This window comes from Kwoniella shandongensis, chromosome 2 (assembly GCF_008629635.2).
Source record: "Kwoniella shandongensis chromosome 2, complete sequence".
NCBI lineage: Eukaryota > Fungi > Basidiomycota > Tremellomycetes > Tremellales > Cryptococcaceae > Kwoniella > Kwoniella shandongensis.
Genome location: NC_089288.1, coordinates 803,517 through 825,744, shown reverse-complemented (window position 1 = coordinate 825,744; position 22,228 = coordinate 803,517). Strand labels below are relative to the sequence as shown.

At 50.3% G+C, this 22,228-nt stretch overlaps 5 protein-coding genes across 5 annotated transcripts; 2 read left to right on the top strand and 3 right to left on the bottom strand.

Annotated features, from left to right (window-relative positions):
• Nucleotides 1-582: 582 nt before the first annotated feature.
• On the bottom strand, nucleotides 583-5,132 carry CI109_100974 (uncharacterized protein; the record flags this gene model as incomplete). The annotated part of the gene is made up of 10 exons (XM_032002628.1): nucleotides 583-928; nucleotides 1,000-1,626; nucleotides 1,683-2,076; nucleotides 2,132-2,635; nucleotides 2,685-2,922; nucleotides 2,978-3,202; nucleotides 3,259-4,360; nucleotides 4,422-4,683; nucleotides 4,751-4,909; nucleotides 4,985-5,132. 10 exons carry the CDS (start codon nucleotides 5,130-5,132, stop codon nucleotides 583-585), a joined length of 4,005 nt encoding a protein of 1,334 aa, XP_031862967.1.
• A 351-nt stretch (nucleotides 5,133-5,483) lies between these two features.
• On the top strand, nucleotides 5,484-6,440 carry CI109_100973 (mitochondrial 54S ribosomal protein uL5m; the record flags this gene model as incomplete). The annotated part of the gene is made up of 1 exon (XM_032002627.1): nucleotides 5,484-6,440. The coding sequence occupies one exon, from the start codon at nucleotides 5,484-5,486 to the stop codon at nucleotides 6,438-6,440; it is 957 nt and encodes a 318-aa protein (XP_031862966.1).
• Nucleotides 6,441-6,837: 397 nt separating this feature from the next.
• CI109_100972 (uncharacterized protein) lies at nucleotides 6,838-9,850 on the bottom strand (the record flags this gene model as incomplete). Its single annotated transcript, XM_032002626.1, has 7 exons — nucleotides 6,838-7,579; nucleotides 7,642-7,706; nucleotides 7,774-8,260; nucleotides 8,317-8,536; nucleotides 8,610-8,751; nucleotides 8,808-8,914; nucleotides 8,971-9,850. The coding sequence occupies 7 exons, from the start codon at nucleotides 9,848-9,850 to the stop codon at nucleotides 6,838-6,840; spliced, it is 2,643 nt and encodes an 880-aa protein (XP_031862965.1).
• A 1,865-nt stretch (nucleotides 9,851-11,715) lies between these two features.
• CI109_100971 (uncharacterized protein) lies at nucleotides 11,716-17,082 on the top strand (the record flags this gene model as incomplete). The annotated part of the gene is made up of 31 exons (XM_065966873.1): nucleotides 11,716-11,747; nucleotides 11,801-12,612; nucleotides 12,668-12,683; nucleotides 12,736-12,757; nucleotides 12,818-12,846; nucleotides 12,896-12,961; nucleotides 13,024-13,149; nucleotides 13,203-13,405; nucleotides 13,457-13,583; nucleotides 13,641-13,933; nucleotides 13,985-14,065; nucleotides 14,115-14,161; nucleotides 14,208-14,257; nucleotides 14,308-14,364; nucleotides 14,466-14,531; nucleotides 14,596-14,728; nucleotides 14,789-15,034; nucleotides 15,087-15,188; nucleotides 15,244-15,308; nucleotides 15,360-15,404; nucleotides 15,455-15,686; nucleotides 15,744-15,840; nucleotides 15,907-15,932; nucleotides 15,984-16,066; nucleotides 16,120-16,130; nucleotides 16,180-16,285; nucleotides 16,343-16,360; nucleotides 16,424-16,538; nucleotides 16,603-16,657; nucleotides 16,717-16,795; nucleotides 16,866-17,082. The coding sequence occupies 31 exons, from the start codon at nucleotides 11,716-11,718 to the stop codon at nucleotides 17,080-17,082; spliced, it is 3,657 nt and encodes a 1,218-aa protein (XP_065822945.1).
• Nucleotides 17,083-17,298: 216 nt separating this feature from the next.
• Nucleotides 17,299-21,969, bottom strand: CI109_100970 (uncharacterized protein; the record flags this gene model as incomplete). Its single annotated transcript, XM_032002624.1, has 12 exons — nucleotides 17,299-18,524; nucleotides 18,594-18,957; nucleotides 19,009-19,224; nucleotides 19,282-19,386; nucleotides 19,446-19,639; nucleotides 19,695-19,803; nucleotides 19,863-20,040; nucleotides 20,095-20,488; nucleotides 20,716-20,893; nucleotides 20,947-21,039; nucleotides 21,089-21,493; nucleotides 21,556-21,969. 12 exons carry the CDS (start codon nucleotides 21,967-21,969, stop codon nucleotides 17,299-17,301), a joined length of 3,876 nt encoding a protein of 1,291 aa, XP_031862963.1.
• Nucleotides 21,970-22,228: the final 259 nt, after the last annotated feature.

Here is a 22,228-nt window from a genome sequence, read left to right as displayed (position 1 = left end):
GATTAACAACTGATTCGGCGTTATGTTGGGATCAGACACGGCGATATGACAGCAACCCTTTGATCCGACTCACGTGATCTATGATCAAATTGATTCATCTCATCTCGCGTGCATCTTTCTGTTTGGTGTGATGCAGGATGTAGCGATGCAGGGTTGGCACCCTTTATGCATTTCTCTATAACGCCGGCGTGGACATATCCTGTTATGCCCCTCACCTTATGCAGGGTCACGATGCACGCTCTCTCACAAAGTTGTGAAGTCATCACTTCCAATGTCAATGCATCTCAATCCCTGTTCCAGTCTTCGGGCTTTCATCGAGTCCCGGTACACTTTCCCCGCTCCTTAGACCTGCTCCCGTACATCTGCTTGTTCCGAAACTCTCCTTTCAGCTTATCAACTGGAATCGAGATAGTGAGTCATGGAAATGTAATCTCGTGTCACATGCTTTGATCGAGCACACATCCACCTTCGTCATGCATCGTACCAGTAGTGGTGTTCATCACCTATGTTGATTATATGCTACATTCCTATATACCCTGGCCTACATGATGCGTCCTGTGACACGTGCAATGACGCAGACTACTACACCTGTCTGACCTGCACAATCTTCTCTCCACCTCTCCTACTCCAATTCATTCTAGCCTTCCATTCTTCTTGATCCGCTTCTCCCGTCTCTACAGTCAATTCCCATCCTTCGAGATTGACAAGACTCGCCTCATGTACCCAGATCTCTGTATGTATCTGCTCGATACCTCCAGAGACGATCGTTCCTCGATGTGAGAGATTGCCAATGAAATGCGGCTGAGCGACAGACGACGGCTCTTGGTTTTGAGTTGAAGTCGAGGGTATTGGCAATTTAAGGATGAACCGGGTTGGCAAGTACGGTGACCTGTTCTGCAGTTCGAATACGATCGGGATTTTGCATGCGCTGTAAGGTGACCGTATCACATAAGATGTTGTTCTTGCAAGACCGTTTGGAGAAGATCGTCAGCTACTCACCCATTCGCAAAGTCATGCTCCACAGCGCCTCTCTTGCTTTCTCCAACCTTGAGCCTGACCACCATCGGGTCAACTTCTCTAGCCATCACCCCTTCTAGAACACTGTCCATCAACACCCTTCGCAGTCTTCCAGTCTCTTCATACATCGTACGCGTAGTCTTACTGCCACTGGCGATGGCAGCTTCGACCTCTCGTCGGAGACCTTCAACGAGTGAGAACTCTGGAGCGGGTCGAAGGGAATGCAAGGTAGCAAAGCCTTTTCGACTTGACGACGGTAGAGAATAGGAGACAACAATGTCAAGGTCGAGCGGTTCGAGCAATGGGAAGATGCGCGATAGAGCTTCGGTCGGAATGGTAGGGAAGCTTTGTCCGAGGCGAGAGAGACGGTCGGCACGACGCGAAGTGACATAAGATGCCTTTCCACTTGACAACAACGGTTGACCGACTAAGGAGATGGTCGAAGCTAGATCGGCGGAAACTTCCTCGGGAGGCTGGCCTTGAATGAGTCTTCCAAGAGCAGAAATGACATTCTTCTGAGCCAGGTCCAATCTCGCTGTAGCGGGTTTGTCCTGCTTGACAGCGAGGATCGTCCGGATTGTTTGGTTGGGCAGAAGAGGTGTATCAGAGCTGTAACGGGTTATCGGTCAGTATTGTCTGGACTTCTCTTGCACGCGCTCACTCACAGCTCGCTCGGACTATTGACTGTCCACGCAGCGCTGACCCCATGTATCCCGTCCACTTGCAAAGTCCTACTAGAGGTGTTTGTCACCTCCAAGGCCACTAGGTAATTCGGCGTTTCCCCTCCAAGAGGTTTGAATGAAGCTTTCAAACTCGTCAGAGGTAATACCTTAACATGGTGTTCGACCATCACTGCCTCGGTGATAGCTGTCTCGTCGCCTCTAGGTGAAAAGGTGATCAGACCCAACAGATCCGTCTGGCCTTTGCGTAGACCAGAAAATATGATCGGTATGGATATCGTTTCGTCCTCTGTTACATTTTCCGCATGTAGTATTGTAGATGTATTCGTGTCAATCAAGCTGGGTATGGAAGTACTGGTATCGTTATGCTCGGTATCATCTACCAGGTTGCCAGGATCAGCATAGTCATTCTTGATGTAGGAGAATGGACGTACCTGACTCAACACGTTTTCGTCTAACCATTCCGTATTCGCTCCAAATCACTCTCAGATCTTCCACTCCCACCTTCCCAGCATTCCGGATCTTCAGTTCTGCCTCCACCGCTTCGCCCTCATATACCACGTCGGGTACACCTATCAGCTCTGCTTCCACCCTCGCCCTCGCTGGCAACACGGCGATAGTCAGGCTTGTGTCCTCCGCGTACGTCGGTTTGAGCCTCTGCGCCTTCGTAGCTTGCAAACGTTTGCCTTTCTTCTCTAGTGACTGGTCGCACGGGAAGAATCGATGAAACATGAAGGACGCTTTGCTGAGCCGAAGTGTTGTCGGTTTCCGTGCCGTGACGGATAGAGAGACCCAACGGGTTTCATAAGGCTCGAGGTATAGGTCTGCAATCGTTTCTACTTCGACCTCGTCCGTCGGGTCAAATGACACGGTGAGATTGGTGAGAGTGAGAGGAGCGTTGAGGGGATTTGTCGCAACAAGTTCGACGGTGAAAGGCTCTGTGCACATATGTCAGCCTCATTTTCCGTCGTTTCATGCGACACTGACCATCGATGCCAACCACTGTCTTCTTCTCGTCAGGCAAAAGGGTCATCGGCTTCTTGCCCTTGCGATCCCATGAACTCAACGCTTGCGCTTCTAACACTGACCAACGATCTCGAGATGTGCTTGAACCTGAACCGGAAGATGAGGCTACCACCCTGGTGCTTTTGACGTCGAAGACAGGATTAGGCAGTTGTAGTCTCTCCGCCGAGGCAGCCAACTGCTCCGGGTGAGCGGCCAGTTGCTATGATACGTCAGCACGAGCGGGCAAAACCAAGTCACGTTGCCAATGAGCTTACCTCGTACGCAAGAGCCATGTCTTCCAAAGGACCAGCTTGCGAACCGGGAACACCGGTGTCTTCTCTACGCAGTAACCGCAAAAAGTGCTCGACCGCGACATCGCTTTCTCCTATCGTGTAAGCCTGACGACCGAGCGAATATTCGATGCGGTCTTGGGCGGCCGTCCACGGTGACGCTCGATATATTTGAGAGGCTCGTTCAAGACATCTTCGAGAAAACGTTTTCTGTGACATCCCCATCTACGTCAGCTCGATTACCGACACATGGGAACTCAGCTCACCAAACCAGCGGTCTCGTATCTCCTTGCGGCCAGGACCAAATGAAACGCTCTTCTCCTTCGACCCTTTGCGCTCTTTCCACCCTTCACATCAGCCGCGGCTGCTTCCTCGATCAATACAGCGCTTGGCACCTCATCTGCTTCTCCTGCACTTTTCACCAGCGCCGCTCCAACGCCTCTCCATTCTCCTATTGCTTTCCAAGCTTCGTAGTAAAGGACCGTGATTCTCAAAGCATCCAACTGAATCTGCGAGGCAGGTCCACGTTGATGATACGCAACGACAGCTTGTTCCAACCAAGATGTGATTTCGGTGTGTTGTAGATTCGTAAAGGGTGTCGGAATAAGAGTTGGTGGTGAAGACGGTAGGAAGAAGTTGTGTGAAAGGAGAAGACAAAGACCGTACATCTCTGTTGCAGCCGCTGCATATCGCATTGCTCGATCCTGAGCAAAATCACGTCGAAGGGAGTCGTAAACGTTGCCTGCGAAACGGTAATCCCGGAGCATGAAAGCAAAGTCTGCTAACCGCCGCGATAGCGCTTCCACTGCTGTGATGGGGTAATATCCCTTGACAGCATTATATCCTGTTGGTGTTGAGCCCGGAGCAGGGCTGTTTGGTCTGCTGCCGAAGAATTTTCTTCCAGCACCAAAGAGTCGTCCAGTGATTCCTCGCCGATGGGAATGGTAAACCTCGTTCCATTCCCTTACTCTCGCCTCCATCCAGGGTACCAAGCTTTGGACCACCAATTCCCTCACCAGCGCTGCAAGTCTTTGCGTGTCCTCTGCCGTCAGTTTTGCACCGTATAGCTTTCGTCTGGCAGGTTTCGTTGGTGTACTAGGTGTATCGGAAACTGCCTTCTCGCCAAGGGATGCGGAAGCGGCAGCCATGGGGGAGAGTGTGAGAGATGACAAGGCTGAAGCGTAGACCTGAGACAGGGCCGATGGGTTCACGATGTCGGGAGTGAAGGGTCGAGGAAGAGGGATCGTTGGGTGAGTGGATACATCGGGCGAGTCGGGCGGTATCCGTCTTTCTATTTGAGAGTTAATTACAAGCAGTGTCGAATGTGGTCCATATGCCTTCTTGACGTTTGCGAGAAGCTCATGCGCGCTAAATCCCGTTCGTCTGTAAGCTTATCATGTACAACGAGAGCTGTGCGGGACCGACTCACGGCGCCATGTCTTCTCCCATACTGCTCACGTCATGTATAACCACATAAAATCGTAACACATTTGACCCATCCATCCATGGTACGCTCTGAACTGCAAGCCCGGTACTTTGCGCATGTAGCTTGTTGAGGGTTCCCAATGGATCGGGAGTCGCCGTAGATACGGCAAATAAGATCCCAACAGGATGATTGAATGTCTCGTGAGACGCTAGTGGTCGGGAGGAGAGGAGGAGAGATCGCGTCAAGGGGTAATGTTGCTCGTCATCTGTGTGATTAGCAGCAGAGTTAGCTTGAGCTCATCTCTTACGGAATAGTGGATCCCGAAAACATACCAGGCTTCTTCGCGCCGACAAAGCTACTGATCAAGTCGACAATGATATCGGGATTCGGCGATGATGATGCGGGGTTTGTGTACACTGATTCGAAAGATACGAAACGTAAAGGGAATGTTGGGTGTATCGTCGGTGTGAGTGTGGACGAAAGTATCGACACTACGGCGCGATGACGAGGTCAGCCCATGGTCCAAGCACACATCGTGACAGTATTCATCTGGAAGCTACACTGACCCCTCTCGGTTCCCCCTTCCCAAGGTCTCAACAGCTCTTCCAATCCTCTACATCCATTCGCCTCGCAAGAATGAACGACATCTTCGGAAGTCAGAATCGCTATTCGTGGCGAGAGGGACTGAACGAGAGGGAGCGGAGGGGAAGGCATGACTTGATGGCCCGCTGATGGGGGCCCAAGGAAGTCGGTTGTTGCTGCTTGTGAGTGGAAGTCAGAATGTATATCGAATATGATGAAGCAATCTGATGTTAACATGATCAAGTGTGTCTTTCCCCCACGTAACGTACTCTACACTCTACGCGCCGGTATTGTCGAGCTTAGTTACCGCTGGAAACGAGCGATAACTGCGCGCCTAATTATGAGAAACATGAGTGAAACCGGGTCTCGACAAAAAGTTCCTTGCACTCGCTCACTCGCTCACTCGATCTTTTCGACCTTTTCAACGTCAGTCAATTGCAATACATATTGCATACACGACTATACGCCTTCGTCTATCTCGCCATGTCGTCTGCACCCTTACGAACCTTCGCCTCGTCCGCTTGTCGGACATCCACCCTTCCTCGATCTGTCGTCCTCCCGACTCTTTCCCGAGCAGCATCTTCATCTTCCTCCTCCAAAAAGTCATCCTCTAAATCCTCTTCTAGCTCTCCGGCTCCAGCCACTCCTCTGGAAGAATGGGCTCTCCCCCGAATCCATCTTGGTCCGACACATACTTCGCGATATTCGCAACATTACAACTCGACCCTCGCATCCGACTTGATGTACATGACATACTCTCACCGACTGTCCCAACGACCCCCTAAACCTAGTCCTATCGAGCCTGCTCTGACACCGTACGAGGCCAACAGACCTCGACCACCTATCATGCGAGGTAACCGAGCGTTACGAACAAAGACCACGCAGATCACCTCTGATTCTGTGCCGAAACTCGAATCCGTCATCATCCACACCATGGTGAAAGAAGCGATCGGTAATAAATCCGCTCTCTTATCAGCCATTGCTGCTTTCCGAGCAATTTCAGGCGAGACACCCAACGGAGGAGGACGAAGTGGTTCTTCCGGAGTCGAAGTGATCGTCGCCAAGAAATCGGCTGCTGCGTGGAAACTTCGTGCTGGAATGCCCGTTTCCGTCAAAGTCGAATTGAAGGGAGAGGCGATGTACGATTTCATCCAATCGCTTGTCGATTTCGTCCTTCCTCGTCTGAGAGATTTCCCAGGTATCCCACTCCCACCTGCTTCCACACCGAAAAACTCCCCGGCGAGTCTCACAGGTGTGGTCAGCTTCGGATTCAGTCCGACAGCAATGAGTTTCTTCCCTCAGATAGAATCCAATACCGACGCTTATCCGAAATTACACGGTTTCCACGTTTACTTCAAGACGAACTTGAGAGGAGAGAATGCACACGAGCATGCGAGGGCGTTGGTCAGCGGTTTCAGAATACCGTTCCACAGGCGATAAGTTGGGGTTGGAAGAATGATAGGGATATGGGACATGTTTGGGACTGAGATTTCAGAATCACGCATAATGCTTAGAAAGGGGCACCGTAGGGAAGAGGTCAGGAAGGGGACTACGGTGGCGTGGAGTGGAGTGTCGGAAGACAGGGAACCATTTGGCACAGTCTGCCAGTTTAACTTGGTACAATCCAAATACACAATCATGCATTTCTCATTGTGCTTTTTCCGTGGTCCGAGAATACAAACATACTTCCTTCCGAACCGATCCCGTATGACGTCTGTGCATTTCAGACCTTTTTCTCTCTTGATGTCCTCCGACAACCTTTCCGTCACCCAACAGTAAGAGTATCAACGGCGTGCTAAGCTTGAGAATATAGCAACCGAAGATACAATGTGGGGAGTCAATTCCCTCCCTTGACCTGCACGTTCCAGACCTTCCTGCCTTCCCACACTCCCTCCTTCCCGCCTTTGACGACCCGATTATCGCCTATTGGCAAGAGGACCGCGACAGTCTTACCCCACAGAGTGTCAAAGTCATGTTCTTCAAACTTGATCTCCACTTCCACTTCATCTTTTCCACCCTTGTACTTGACAGATACGACCGTCTTCCCCGGATTCGCGGAGATTCCATCATCTTCCGTCCATCTTCCTTCGTAGGTGCTTCTTTCGGTAGATGGGAAGATCTTGACACCTCTCCAATCATCCAAACCTACAACACCACCTTCCGACTCGAGGACGACGTCAACGCCGTCCGTGGTAGTTCTTGAAGGACCCTTCTTCTGAGTGACGGTTTGATATCTCTTTCCGACGGGGATGACCGCACCTTCTCTTGCGAATAAACCGAAGTGTTCCAGTGGCGTCGCGACAGTGGTTTTCGTACCTGCTTTGTACTTCCCATATGGCGCATGAAGATCAAAGTAGAGACTCGTGTCTTTCGCAGAAAATTTGGGGAAGTACACTTGACGGGATAATTCGCCTTCAAACAATGCTGGAGCGACAAGGATGGAACCGGGTCCAAGCCATGCATCGAAACCGCTCAAGACCTCGTCGGTGTAGAGCGCAGGGTCTGAAGCGAACTCGCCATAGCCCAGCCAAGCTGTACTTGGGGTGGCGTTGATGTGAGACTCCCACATGAGTGAGTTGCTGTATGATGTATCGTCAGCCATTGGCCGGCCCCTATGACTATGCAAACCGCAGAGACTCACAAGAATGGGAGATACTCGTATCGCCATTTGATGGTCTCCCGGATGATCGGCAATACCTCCGGATACTACAGTATTCCATCTCTATCAGTCGCCGTTGCAAAGTACCTGTACCGCTGACGTTCTTCGACTCACCATCCAAGGAGTGTTTGTCGCCGCAGACCCTGAAGGATCATTCTTATCCGGCTTAAAGCTGTGAATGCAGAATCGACTATGCGTTACACCCAGCTGGACCCATCTCACAAACATCTCTGGAGTAGGGAGCGGTCCTCCAAATCCACCAATGTCCGATCCATAAGACTGCATGAGCGACATCCCCGCATTAAGCTGGATGGCTTGAGATCCACGAAGGTTGTGCCATGATGTCCAATTGTCGCCGGACCAGGTCGAACAGGCGTACTTGAAAGTTCCCACGTTTCCAGACCGAGTCAGGACATATGTTCTCCTCTCAGGATTCGCTTTGGAGAGTTCCGTATGCGAGACATAGTTCATCAACTCGGTGTTGATCATTCTGCCGTGAAGTCCGACAGTCCCAGCCTCGGTTGAAGGAGATGAGAATGATTTCGGCATATCGGATTTACAGACAAACTCGTCGTCATGGAGATAAAACTCGTTGTTGTCGCTGATAGGCAGAAGGTCATCAGCAACCTGCTTTGATCGTGTTATCTCGACACTCACTCCCACATGCCGTCACAACCAAGATCGATCAAGCTTTTGACGCCTTCCGCCCACCATTGTCTCCCCTCTTTACTGGTCATGTCAACCCAGCTCCCTTTCTCGTTGTCTCCTACGCCAGAAGACCAGATTCGGGTGACGACAGATCCCTTCATGATCGGATCGTAGAATAGGGCATCCTCTCCATGAAGACGTTCGTAATGCGGGTGGCTTTGTAAAGCGTCTGTGGAGGATGCATGTCAATCAAAGATCATGTGACTGGGGGGCCTGTCAGACGTAATTTCAATAACACTTACAAGGCTTGATGTTCGGGACCACCTTGATACCTGATTTGTGAAAGTGTGCGACCATCCCCTTGAAATCGGGATATCGATCTTTGTTCATGGTGAAAACGTATCGATTACCGGTTTTCGGATCAACAGTGTAACCTGATGATAGCTAAACCCACGAGGTATCCTTAGTACGGGTGATTCGATTGTGTTTTGGTTACTCACATGCATTGCCGAGCAAGGGATATCATGCTCTTTGCAAAGATTGGGCCATTCCGAAAGCAATTCTTGCGCAGGCGGTTTGTCGGTCTCACCAAGACCCATACCGGATGCTATATAATTTTTACTGTCAGTATCAAGCACCTTCTCGTGACTTACGACGACTTACCGAGGTATCCCAACCAGTCTCTTCCAACTAATCTAGGTCTTCCTACGATCTCGGCAAAAGTCCTTACAATCTCTTTGACTCCCTTGCCGACCAACACCCACTCTTCCAAACCTCCCCAGTCCTGCCTGTACGTCTTGAAGAACCCCCAGGGATCATCATGTTCTCTTCTCACATCCCAGACACCGCCCGAGTTGGTCGGATGATATATCGCATAAGTCGATACGAGCTCTTGTCCTTCCTCGGTAGGTTTGGGCGACGATATGAGGTATGGGGTATGCTTATACAATGGGTCGGTATTGTATGCGTCATAGGCGGCTGAATCAGATCCGTGCATCGAAAAAGATCGATTGGACAAATCGAGTGGTGCTGCTTTCTCACCAAGACCGAGATGAAGGTTATCCGGTTCAGCCCACCAATGTCGCATTATACCATGTTCAGTCAGAGCGTAAGCTCTGTTGGGTAAATCACCAAGAATCCGGACCTTCTTTCCACCAACTTCTTCATACACGTAGATGAGGAGATGTTCCGACCATGTTAGGTGTAACTCGCGCTTTCGACCAGTTCCATCGAACTGATCACTCGCTTCGGTCGACGGGAAATCGAAGATCGCTTTACAAGCTTTCGTGTCGAGAGAAGTCAACTTGAATTCGAGGGGTTTTGAGGTCAGAATGACGTTATCGTGAGGTGGTCGAGGTCGATCAGGACCTGTCAGAAGGATTCGATAGACATTAGGGAGAGGGAATGAGAGGGTGTAGGTGAGGTTGTTGTATGGGCCAGAGGAAGGGGTTGCTAGAGTGAAAGAGGTGATGGAGTCTCCGACTTTGGGAGCAGAGTCGGAGGAGAGTTTGAATCCAAACAATTCGCGTTCAATGATCGGCATTTTGATGTCTTCGGTACTAGCTCACTTGGTAGAAGGACATAACAACATACATGCATATGATATATAACTTGATGTTATATGCTTGCGAGAACGCTTCGTGTTGTTGCTCCCGGTCAAGATGAGACCGGGCCAAGATATCATCAGATGATTGTCGGACGGCACAATCATCAATCAGGAACCGGACCGTTTCGGCGCCGATTATACCGATCACTGATCTTAGATCCGACTTGGCGTAAACCTCGCACAATGAGTAACTTAGCCTAACAAGGTATGCATGTTCGAGGAGGACATGCTGTAGGGACTGCTCTTGCTAGGTTCGCTGCTGGTAGATAAATCGTGCAGTGAATGTGAGTCAAGGTGGGCTCAGAAGTGAACGGGCGAGACGCGTGGCGTAGTAATGAACGGGCTACTTAAGGGAAACGCTACAGACCGAAGCAGATGAATGTATGGTGGCACTTTGGTGACGAATTTCACGCCTCTCAGGAAGTATCGCATCTTTTCCCAAACGTCCTACGAGGCTACACACGCCCCCTCCTTTCCAGAAGATCTGATTGCCTCGGACTGCGTGATACCTTATCTGCAAGGACTTCCCAATTGAGTGTACGATCTTGCGCAGACGACGATCAGCAAATGATCGTCAACAAATCGCTTTGGACTCATAAGCTCTCTTCGGGAGAATCATTCCTGGGAGACTAGTATTTGATGAATAGTAACAAGTCACAGCTGGGGTCGAAATTCTCTCCTCAGCTGTCAATATGGAACCGAGGTAAATCCGCAAGGAAGGATGTAAACTATCCGATTCCTCTCGAAGTCGTACTTGGTTCGGTACACTCCTTTGAGTCCTATGGAACAGGACTGGCCGCAGTTGTTGGCTCACATTTGTCAATGGCCTTAACAGGATCTCGATTGTGGTTGTGATTACAAGAAGAAGAAATGATTTGGCGATCGTTTCAACGAACGATTCGGACGTCTTTACGCTGCGACGCCTGCCCGTTTCCCCAAATGCGGTTCAGGGGTGACTTGACCGCCTGGATGGTGTGTTGTGGCTCGTCTGAACCACTTGAGGACTCTGACGTCCAGGCGCACCAATGCCTTCAGCACGATTTCTCTCGGACACTGGTCGTTCCCTATTGCTGATACGAAAGATCTGAGTGTACACGATACGAAGGGATGAACAGATATTCCGAGGCGCACACCTGTGAAGTACGGCCAATTGCAGCGGCGGGGTCATCGCCCAATTGCTCGAAGCTGGTGTAGCAAGGCTCACATGGCGTGGTGGTGGTAGCTGAGATCGAAGAATGAGGATTCTGTAATGGATAGCGAGTCGAAGAAGACGCACTGGCTGTCGAAATACAGCTGGAGCTGGGAATGGTAGTTGTGAACGATGTTGGAAAGACTCGCTATCTCTTACAATGTGATAGCATGCACAATATACTAGCCCCCGAAGTGGGTCTAAGCTCATACAAAACATGTTAAGACCCGCATTGTCCGTTTCAACCTTTCCTCATGTCAGTACGATCAGAGATCGAACTCACATTGAAAGTAGCTTATTTGGCGTCCTTGTGACCGCATAATGTATAGCCCATCGCTCCATAGTGCTCCTAAAGCCCACTTGAGCCTTCAAGCCAATGCGTCAGACCCGAAGCATCTTCTTTCAAGCATAGCAGACCTTCGGTCCAAAATCCATCTGCTTCTATGCACTACCAGCATTGCAACTCCTGCACGCGTCCCCACGTGGCCAAAGTTGACTGGACCCGCGTCTGGACATGACCTCCACCTCTCGTGCTCATCATCAACGATCACCGATTTCTCAACTTGACCAGTATATTACAGGAGCAGAAAAGCTGACCACTCGATACATAAGCATGACGCCAAAGAGCGCAGAGGGGAAAGCTCAGTGAGTGAAAACGGCAGGCAGTCAGTGTCAGTGCTGATCATCTCTGTCTTCAGATCTTCCCTTCATTCCTTTTTCAAGCGCAAGAGCCCACCTCTCTCCTCTCCCACTAGAAATGGTGATGATCCGGTCATTGATCTTACTGGATCTCCTCCGCCAGCTAAGAGGAGTAAATTGAATGATGGCAGGGACGACACTAAAATCTCCCATGCCCAGACAAGCTCGAGCTACTTCTCCAAACCAACATCCACCTCTACTCAGACGTTCAGAGCGGTGACTTCGGATCCAAATTCTATACCACGCCAACGCGCCGCATCTTCTTCCACTAGCCTAGAATCATACAGACTTCCCCAGGTTACTCCGTCTCAGCCTGCCAAGTCTGGCACTGCGTTCGGGACCTACACTCTCGTACAATCGTCTTCTGAAGCTGGTCCAAGCACAAATCGACCGAGCCCGACGCCTGAACAGAGAGCACGGCACGAAGCGTGGCAGGCTAAAGTCCTGGCGCCGGGGGGAATCATCCGTCGAAGACGCTCTCTAGCATTGGACGAAGCGGCAGCGGCGGAACTTCGTAGAGAGGCAGGACTCGATACCGCGACGCCTGATGCAGAAGATGGAGAATCGACAACTCCCATATCAGACGACCCGGGGAAGGAAGAGGCGGAAGAACGGAGCAGAGCCGCAGAGAGCGTGGGGAAAAAGCTGGCGGCCAAGTATGCGGCCAAGGGTGTTGATGAGAAGGGCAAAGGGAAAGGAAAGGGGAAGAAGAAAGAAGAGATAGGACCAAGCGGTCTGACGTATACGCCGCTGGAGAAGCAGTTCATGGAGATCAAGGAGAGGAATGAGGACGTCCTGCTTCTGATGGAAGGTGAGCTATCCCAAGTCGCAAAAGATATGCGGAGCATAGCTGATGCCATATTTAGTCGGTTACAAGTACAAGTGAGTTGCATTACCCCATATGTAGAACTTGTATCTGCTAATTTATATTCAGATTCCACGGCGAAGATGCAAAGGTGAGATCACAGCATTGTTATCAAAGCTGGCAGAGTATTCGCTCATCGCCCTCTGGTTAGATCGCAGCGAAAGAGCTTGGAATCGTGGCGTGAGTATTGGGATTGCTGTGAAAAGGGAGACCGCTGATATTCCCGCAGCTTTCCAAGTCGGAACTTCTATACTGCATCAATACCTACGCATCGATTACACATCCATGTCAAAAAGTGCGTCAGTGGTATAATATCTGAGGAATCAGATAACATCTGCTGATACCTACACTCCGCAGGCTGATATCGTTAGGGTATAAAGTCGGAGTGATCACACAAACAGAGACAGCAGCTCTTAAGAAAGTTGGCGACAATCGGAATGCCCCGTTCACGAGAGAGTTAACCCATCTGTTCACGTCCGCTACGTGGGTGACTTTTAGTAGATGACATCAGTGGAATAGGACTGACACTGCGTTAGATACGTGGAAGAGCCTTCCCTCCCTTCCTCATCGACTTCGCTAGACCAGCCTGTCCTTCCTGGATCAGCCGCGCCGGCCACCAACGCCCTCGTAGCGATCGTAGAACAGGGAATGGGTGGTATGGCTTACGATGAAAGGACCAGGATAGGACTGGTCAGCGTTGTGCCCGAAACGGGCGAAGTCGTTTGGGATGAGTTTGACGGTATGTCACCATCGTCTTTTGTCTCGACCTACCGCTGATATGGAGCGACAGACTCTCAAGTTCGAAGCGAGCTGGAGACCCGCTTGACGCATTTACAGCCTGCTGAGCTGCTACTCCCGAAAGATGGGTTGAGCAAGGCTACGGAGAAGGTGCTGAGTCATATCGCGGGTACGACGAAGTGAGTGTGTTGTTGAACCACGATTGTGGTGGGGGGTCGGGGCTGACAAATGTGCAGGACTGGTTCAAGCGGCACTGTTCGAGTAGAGCGTATAGAGTCTATCATGACCTATGATAAGGCACTTGACTACTTGACGAAGTTTTACAATCGCAAGAACACCATATCGCCAAAGACGCCAGGAACCTATGGTAAAGCTTCTCAACATGTGGATCTCACTTCTATAAGCGATGGCGAAGAGGAGATGGCATCGCCCGTGCCGACTATTGAGGCCGAACATGATATAGGATCTGAGAAGGACAGAGATGGTGAACCGAATGTGGATGAGATGGCACTTGCTAGCGGGTTAGAAGGTAGGTTAGATTATCTAATCGAAGCGATACAAACTGACCTTCCCCATCCAGCTGGCGAAGCTGTACTTGCCCTGGTAGACTTTCCTAAGCAGATCGTGATTGCATTAGCTATCGCGGTCAAATACATGAAGGGTGCGTGGTCACGTTTCCTTCGTATTGCAGTATTGACCTGGTCATATAGCTTTCAAGCTCGAAAATGCTTTCAGACATCGCTCGTCTTTCACAAAGGTGAGAGCTGCCCTTCTTATGTGGGCGATCACTCACGAAAGAGCAGTTTATCAATCGCGCACATATGCTGTTATCGAGTAACACACTGAACAATCTGTGAGAATGACAAATCAATGCACGAGATGTAGCGCTGATCTTGAGACTAGCGAGATCTACAGGAACCAGACTGATGGTGGCATCTACGGCAGTCTACTATGGCGTGAGTGAATACAGTATTTGAACTAGATATAGCTGACCGCAATACAGTGCTCGATCAGTGAGTTGTAAATGTATCGCGAAATGTACACCACTGATCCAACCTCAGTTGCAAGACTCGCATGGGACGCCGTCTGTTACGCGAGTGGATCGGTCGGCCACTACTTGACGTCGCGTGGGTTGTCAAGCTAAGACTCGCTATCGTGACTTTTGCTCATATCATCCAATGTGTTACACAGAGCACTGCGAGCTCGTACAGACGCGATCGAGGAGATCATGGAGAACAATACGTACCATATGGAAAAGCTGCGAAGTCTACTGGTCAACATGCCTGACCTTGTGAAAGGGTTGACTCGAGTGCAATACGGAAAGGTGAGATGAGCTGCTTGAGGGAGCTGTCCGAAGTAGAGTGCTGAACGCTAGCTGTATCAGGCGTTGCCTACTGAATTGGCCACTATTCTCGTCGGCTTGGTCAGGATTGGCTCCGAGTTTCGACCGGACGAAGGCGAGGTGTTCAAGTCAACGTTGTTGAACAACATTTTGAAGACTTTGCCAAAGATCCGGGACACGTCTCGAGGGTTTCTCAACGCCTTGAACATCAAGGAAGCAAGGGAGAACAACGAGGCGAGCCTATGGACAGACCCAGACAAGTATCTGGACATCCAGGATGCGAAAGACGTAGGTGAATCATTGAGACCCCATGCGACTTTTCTAACGACGGGTTTCATAGTGCATAAGTATATGTGAAAGCGAGCTGCAAGAACACCTGAAAGAGATTAGGAGGATCGTCAAGCGGCCAGCTCTCAATTACGTCACGGTCTCAGCCATCGAGGTGAGTCCCAAGGCGTCAAGACTTTTGGCATTACTCATGCTCGTATGCCTTGCAGTATCTGGTGGAGGTACCCGTTCGAGACGCGAAGTTAGTTCCTGCAAGATGGGTCAAGATTAGCGCGTAAGTCCCGTGTACAAGGTGGTGCATGGGGTTGACATCTTCTTCACGCAGGACCAAGTCAGTCAATCGCTATCACACTCCTGATATCCTGAGAATGTGAGCTGTCGTCCACTTCCATCACGGTCATAAGCTGACGTCGTGCTCAGCAACAAAGAGCGCGAACAACACAAGGAAACACTTGCAGCTGTATCGCACAAGGCTTTCTTATCGTTCCAATCCGATATATCAGAATGTCACGACCTTGTGGTGGTCTCCAAGCAGATTGCTGTTATCGATTGTCTTATGTCCCTAGCGCAAGTGGCCGCAGCATCGGGGTATTGCAAGCCGAAGTTTGTCGCCGAGCCTGAACTGAGGATACGAGCGGGTCGTCATCCGATGGTGAGTCATGTTGCTCAAGCGTGCAAATGGGACAAACTAATCACTTTCGTTATCCAGGTCGAGATGCTAAGGGACGACGCATATGTACCGTTTGAGATTGACTTTTCGGAGAAGGATGGGACTTCCAAAGTCATCACAGGCCCCAATATGGCGGGTGAGCACATTTTCCCTTAATGAAAATCGATGGACCGCTGTTGGGACTGACGATAATTTGTCTCAGGCAAGAGTTCCTGTGTCCGGGCTGTGGTAAGTAGTCGACTCGATAATGTCGGAGTGGCCGAGCTGACTTATATCCAGGCTCTAATAGTATGTATGGCTCAGATCGGGTCATTTGTCCCTGCGTCATCTGTCACCCTGGGAGTCCATGACGCTGTGCAAACGTGAGTGACGTCTCTCATATCATAGGAACAACTGCTGATCCTTCGCGCTGCAGTCGTATGGGAGGTGAGCTCTGAAGTTTGGATGGCACCAGGGCCAAGCTAATTGCTCGCAGCGTCCGACGAGATTGGACGAGGCAAATCGACGTTCATGGTTGAGCTTTCTGAGACGAGCGATATTCTGCGAACCATCACGCCAAGAACTCTGGTCATCCTAGACGAGTAAGTGCAAACACGTGGATCGACAAGACCCAAAAGCTGATAGATGCTGGATCGCAGACTGGGTCGAGGTACGAGGTACGCTGGACTCACACATCGACGCGAGATTCAATACGCTGACTGATCAATGACACTACGTAGTACTTATGACGGTGTCGCTATCGCGTATGCCACTCTTTCATACGTCGCAGGGATAGGTTGCAACACACTCTTCGTCACGCACTATCCTATGGTGGCAGAAGAACTTGCGAGAGAGGTGAGTATGCAAGAGCTGTCGGTAAGATGGTCTACCAGGCTGACTTTCGGATTCTGTATTATAGAAGCCCGATCAGATCAGCAATTGGCATATGGGCTTCGAAGAAGTCAAGTTGCCTGGTGTGTGATCATTACAATGTCGGATCGCGAAGTCAGCGCTAATACGAGCCTTTCTGCAGATGGCAGTGCTGAGATCACGTTCCTATACCAGCTGAAGCGTGGATTGGCAGAAGCGTCCTTCGGAGTCTGGTGTGCTCGGTAAGTTCCCGCCGGTGGCAGAACGTATGTCAGGCATCGTCTGACTGACTGGACATCACGATTGACGTAGTCTGGCCGGTCTTCCACGATCCATACTCGAAACGGCTCAGACACGAGCCGATTATCTCAAACACGAGACGAAACAGAGGTTGTTATCCGCTCTCACTCGCAGAACCGAGAAGATGTTGAGAGATCTGAAGGAACACGAGGTGGCATCGCCGAAGGAAGTTTTGAGGAATGTAGGCCTGTTGTACAAGGCCCTTGGGTTGGTCACGAGGAATGGTTGATTCTTGCTTCTTGCTTGTTGTTGATATAATGCTCATTGCTTTTGTCTCGTGCCCTTCGAGGTATACCCTGCACATGTATATGTTCACTTGTCATCTTGTGGCTACTGTTGCGCGAGAATTCGATGATAGCTTATGAGAATGCATGATTACGACACGACTATGAATGAAGGAGGCAAAACGACATAAACCAATGCACAAGAGACGATAGACCAGAGATTATGAAGATGTACTTGGGGCGGCAGACTTTGACTTTTGCTTCTTGCTCTTGATCTCTCCATCTTCCGTCTTTCTCTTCTTTGCAGGTTTTTCGGTGGACGCGTTGGTAGTTTCGCTCGTGGAGGTCTTCTTAACCTTCTTGACCTTTTTCTCAGACTTGGAAGGGACATCTGCCTTTTCGCCGTCGACCTCCATCTTCTCCTCTCCTTGCTCTTCAGCGACCACCTTCCCCTTACCCTTCTTATCCTTCTTGTCCTTCTTGGCATTACCACCTCCACCCAGGATCGACTCAAGTTGAGACCACATACTTCTCACACCTTTCATCTCTTTTGTCTTTTCACCATTCGCAAATGTGTCCCCGACAACCTTGACTCTCTCCAAATCCCATTTGACACCGATAGATTTGCTTGATCGAGCTAATTGTAGAGCGAATTTGACAACATCCTTTAATCGCGATGCGTTCCATGCACCTGCGCCAGTGCTCTTTTCTCCTTCTTTGGTGGTAGACGTCGAAGTCGAAGTGGACGCGGCGGATTCCAAAGTCGCATAAACCTGTTCGGCAGCTTTACCGACAAAGGTCGAAATCTCGTCAGATGACACTGAACCAGATTTCGAAATGACCGGTAGATGTTGCGATAGCGTCTGCAACATCGTGTACGCTTGTGTCTGTCGATAAGCGTTGACTCCAACACCAGGTTGAACGTAGTTTGTGAGATCGTCGTGTAATCCAAATGCACGAAGGGGGAATCGTTTGACGAAATCCAGGACGAAGGCGGGGTGGACAAGGGATGATTTTCGGGTCATAAAGTCTGCCAAGGTCTTTCGGTAACTCTCAACCACAGGTGATGACTCGGTTGCCGATGATTTGTCGGAGGAGTCGGTGGACGCATCGATCGCTCTTGAGACGAAAAGACTGCACACGGAACACAAGTTCGAGAACTCCGCTGAAGGTGCTTTCTGCGCCATCTCATGGATTTGAGTCAACAACTCGGCAGCGACATCGACATCAGCCGAAGATGGGACATCTTTAGGCTTGTTGAACCTGCTTCGCAAGATACCGGCTGCCTTGTTGGCGAGTTCTCCTTCAGACGAAGCAGAAGCTCGGACAAGCCGCAAGAGAGCGCCAACGACTTCCAGAACAACGGGGTTGGTGAGCTGTCGTTTGGCATAGGTGTCGTAGAAGTCGAGGATTCGGTTCTTGAAGTGCAACGATTCGATTTGCAAGTCTTTCAAGGAGAAGGCGCATAAAAGTCAGCATCGACTCAAGTCACCGCGAATCACTCGTCTCGACTCACGCTTCAAGTCGGTCCTCTTGGTAGTTGTAGCTTGTTGACGGAACACTTCTGCCAGTTGCTCATCCACCTTCATCATCTGGTCATCATCCCAATACTCCTCTTGCTCGTCATCCGACCCATCGTCGGCGTTCTCGTCCACTCCCATTCCAGCCACTTGCAGAGCTTCCGCGACTCTTTGTCTGAATGCAGGGTCCACAGGTGCCAAATTGTCGTCGTCGTCGTCATCCTCTTCCTCCTCTGATGATTCCGCTTCCTCCTCGTCGTCATCGTCGGATCCTTCTTCCTGATCGACCTCATCTTCGACCTCATCATCGTCATCGTCTCCATCCTCTGCAGCGGCGGAAGCAGCGGATTGCTCGAGTTGCTGCACAAGTAGTCAGCGTTGAACAAAACGTGTGATGGAAAGTCAACTCACAGCGTTCAGCAGCTTCATGCTTGACTCGGTGAAGGCAGAAGACACAGTACCGAAGACGAGGTTGGCGAGGTTTCGGAGATCACTGGAACCCTTGTCCAGAAGAGCGATGAGGACGTCAAGCAAAGCATCGATCGGCGCGGCCTCGTCATCGTCGCTGGACGCGGAGCTCTCAGTCGAGGGCAAATCAAAGATCTTTTGAGCGGCAGTGTTCACGTCCTAAGAAGAGATTAGTCTGGACTCTTGCCTGTCGATTTGCTGCGGCGTAAGACTCACTTCCAGCAGGTCAAGGGCATCATCGACCTCGTCGTACGTCTGAAGGACGAAGAAAGACAGGAGGATTTCCACGCCTTTTGCAACTTCCTTGTCATCCTCCTTGGCCTGAGAAGTGATCGTTAGCACAAGACACGAGCAATACCAAAAGGATGTCGCAAACGAACCTTTGACAGCCCAGTCAATGTCGCCGAGGCACCCTTCCTGATGACCTTGATCTCCTCATCTGCATCGGTAACGAGTTCGACGTGCTTTGTGTCGTTCTCCAGAGCGGAAATGGTCTCGACGGCTCTTCGGACCCAGAGCTTGCCTGACAAATCGCAGCCCTGTTGTCGAGTGGGTTTGCTCGATTCGTCGGTGGCTTTTGAAGATGTCAGCGCTACAGCTCATCGATTTTGGGTGGGTCCTATACTCACCTCGTTGAGAGACGGAAGCAGTGGTCAGCTCGACCAGGCATGAGAAGAATCGTGCTCGGCAAGCAGCGGCGGTAGATTCCGATAACGCGGGCTTGGGAGCAGCATGGAGCTATCAAAGCAAGGTCAATCGCTGTATCGATATCAGTCGCAGAGGTAGACCTGACTTACAGCAGCGATAGCACTCTTCTTATCGGTCTTTCGAATGAGGAAGAAACCGTGGACCAGAAGGAAGTCCAGGACAGAGGAAACCCAATTATCGTCCTTTGGCACAGACCCATTTCTACACAAAGCCTGGATCTGATCAAGAGCCCACAGACGACGCTCGTCGATTCGAGAGCTGTCAAGGCTGAGAGAGCGGGACATCAGCGTCCTGGTCCCTGTAGTCGATGGGGAAACTCACTTTTCCTGTGCGTTGCCCGAAATGATGCTTTGCAGGTATGTGACAAACTCCTTCACACCGTCGACGTTCAAGCTGCCCATGATCGACTCGACAGTCTTTGTCTTTGTGACCTTGTCGAAGTCCTGTCGACCATGCTTTCCTACTAGCTGTGAGAGCAAGGTGAAGCCAACTTTAGGGTTCTCCTTGATGACGTCCTGGACACGCTTGGCGATTTGAAGTGCAGCTTTGTGCAAGTATCGGTCGGCTGAAGAGAGGTTGTTCATCCAGCATCGCATGAAGTTGGGAGTGAAAATAAGGGGCATCTGTGATGGCGGGAGAAGGGGGAGTGCACGCTCAAAGACTTGGAATCCCCAGTATCGCCGTTGAGAAGACGCAGTGTTGGAAAAGAGTGATTCTACAATACACGAGATTGTCAGTATTGGCTTTCCTTTTTGATCTCGTATTATGGCAAGAATGGAGGATGGAACCGCGCGATGATCCCTCAGAGGGTTGAAGAAGAGGAGTATCCGCATCCATTCTTGTAGAATGATTGGACTGTTGAGCTTGTAAAAGTTGTTCATCGTAGGGGATCGCGCGGCGAGAGGAAGAGATTCGAATGGGGGTGTGAACCTTGTCACTCACCATCGACAACAACTCGGAAGAAGTCTTGGAATGGAGCTTCGGAGGTGTTTTCAGAGGAAGAAGATGTCGCTTTCGGGAAGTACCGGTCTAGAATTATGCTCCACACGAAATGGAGTTGGGGCTTCCATGATCCGCTGGTGGATGCGGCGATACCTTCGTCCTCCTCACCAGATGCCTCCTACGACGATGAAGAGATAAGCGCAACTCATCAGAATCCATGCAAATGCTTACCTTGAGAACACGTCCAAGGGTGACAAGATTGTGACTGTTCAGTAGAGGTGTGTACTTGAATGTGGGAGCGAGGTGTGATTTCCAGTCGAGTTGCTGAGCAACTATCAGCGAGATCCACGATCGCTATGGTAGTGAAACTTACGGGAAGTTGGTCTTCGAGCAAAAGTACCAAAGCGACCTTTTCCTGTGTCCATGTCTTTTCCTCAAAGATGATCTCCACCAACTCTTCGAAGGCAGCATCCTTCCACTCTACTTCGCTGCTGACCAACCCTTGCACGGCTTCAACAAGAGTCCACCAAGCACTCTCCCTCATCCAGGCTTTACCCTGACCGAGCCATATCAGGCCTTCGACAACGTTTCGGAAATCGTCCTTGGTGGATGTTGAGGCGTAAAGTGATTTCGATTGAACGATGGCTGTTATGCCGAATAACCTGGCGAACATGAGATCTCGTTCGTCGGATCCTTTCATCGATTTGTTATATTGCGAGTTTCGAATGACAAGGGAGAAGATCTGTCGGGCTGTGACGGTTGGTATTCTTGATAAAAGCTGTAAACGTTGTCATATCAGTAAGACCCATGGACACGAAGTGGTAGAACCAAGGCACTGACCTCTGTCAAAGCGACGGCGAAACCCAATCTACTACTCTCTCTTGAACTCGCCAGACCTCTCACCAATCGCTTGACACAATAGACGATGTCATCGGCATTGTCCTTGCTCAATTGTTTGTCCAATCTAGCGCCTTCGAGATCCCTCTCGCCGTCCTCATCTCCATCTTCGTCATCACTGGCATCTACCTCCATCCCTGACTCATCATCATCATCCTCATCGTCATCCTCGTCCTCACTCTCATCATCTTCTTCTTCAACTTGATCACCTGTTGATGATCCGGCTTTGGGTTTGCCTGGATGATATGATTGTTGGAAATTTTCGAGAGACGAGATCAAACTTGCCGAAGCGTTCAATCGAGTCTCTTTGCTCGAGTTGGCCAATGGCCAGAAAAGAGGCAAGATATTTGATGCCATCTTTCTTTGATTGATCGATGATTTGTGGTTGATCGGTTGAGAGATAGAAAAGGATTGAAAGATTTCATTCAGCACAACATGAACTGAGCTCAAGTGCAACTTTTCAAAAAAGCAGCGAGCACTTGTGGGGCACCATCTGTCATACAAGAAATTTGATTCCGTCGTCTGTAGTTTGATCCCGGCGCGAGTGATATTTGCGCGTAACAAGTACTTATCGCGTCGTTCCAACGTTGATATTTCTCATCAGCACAGTTCTTCC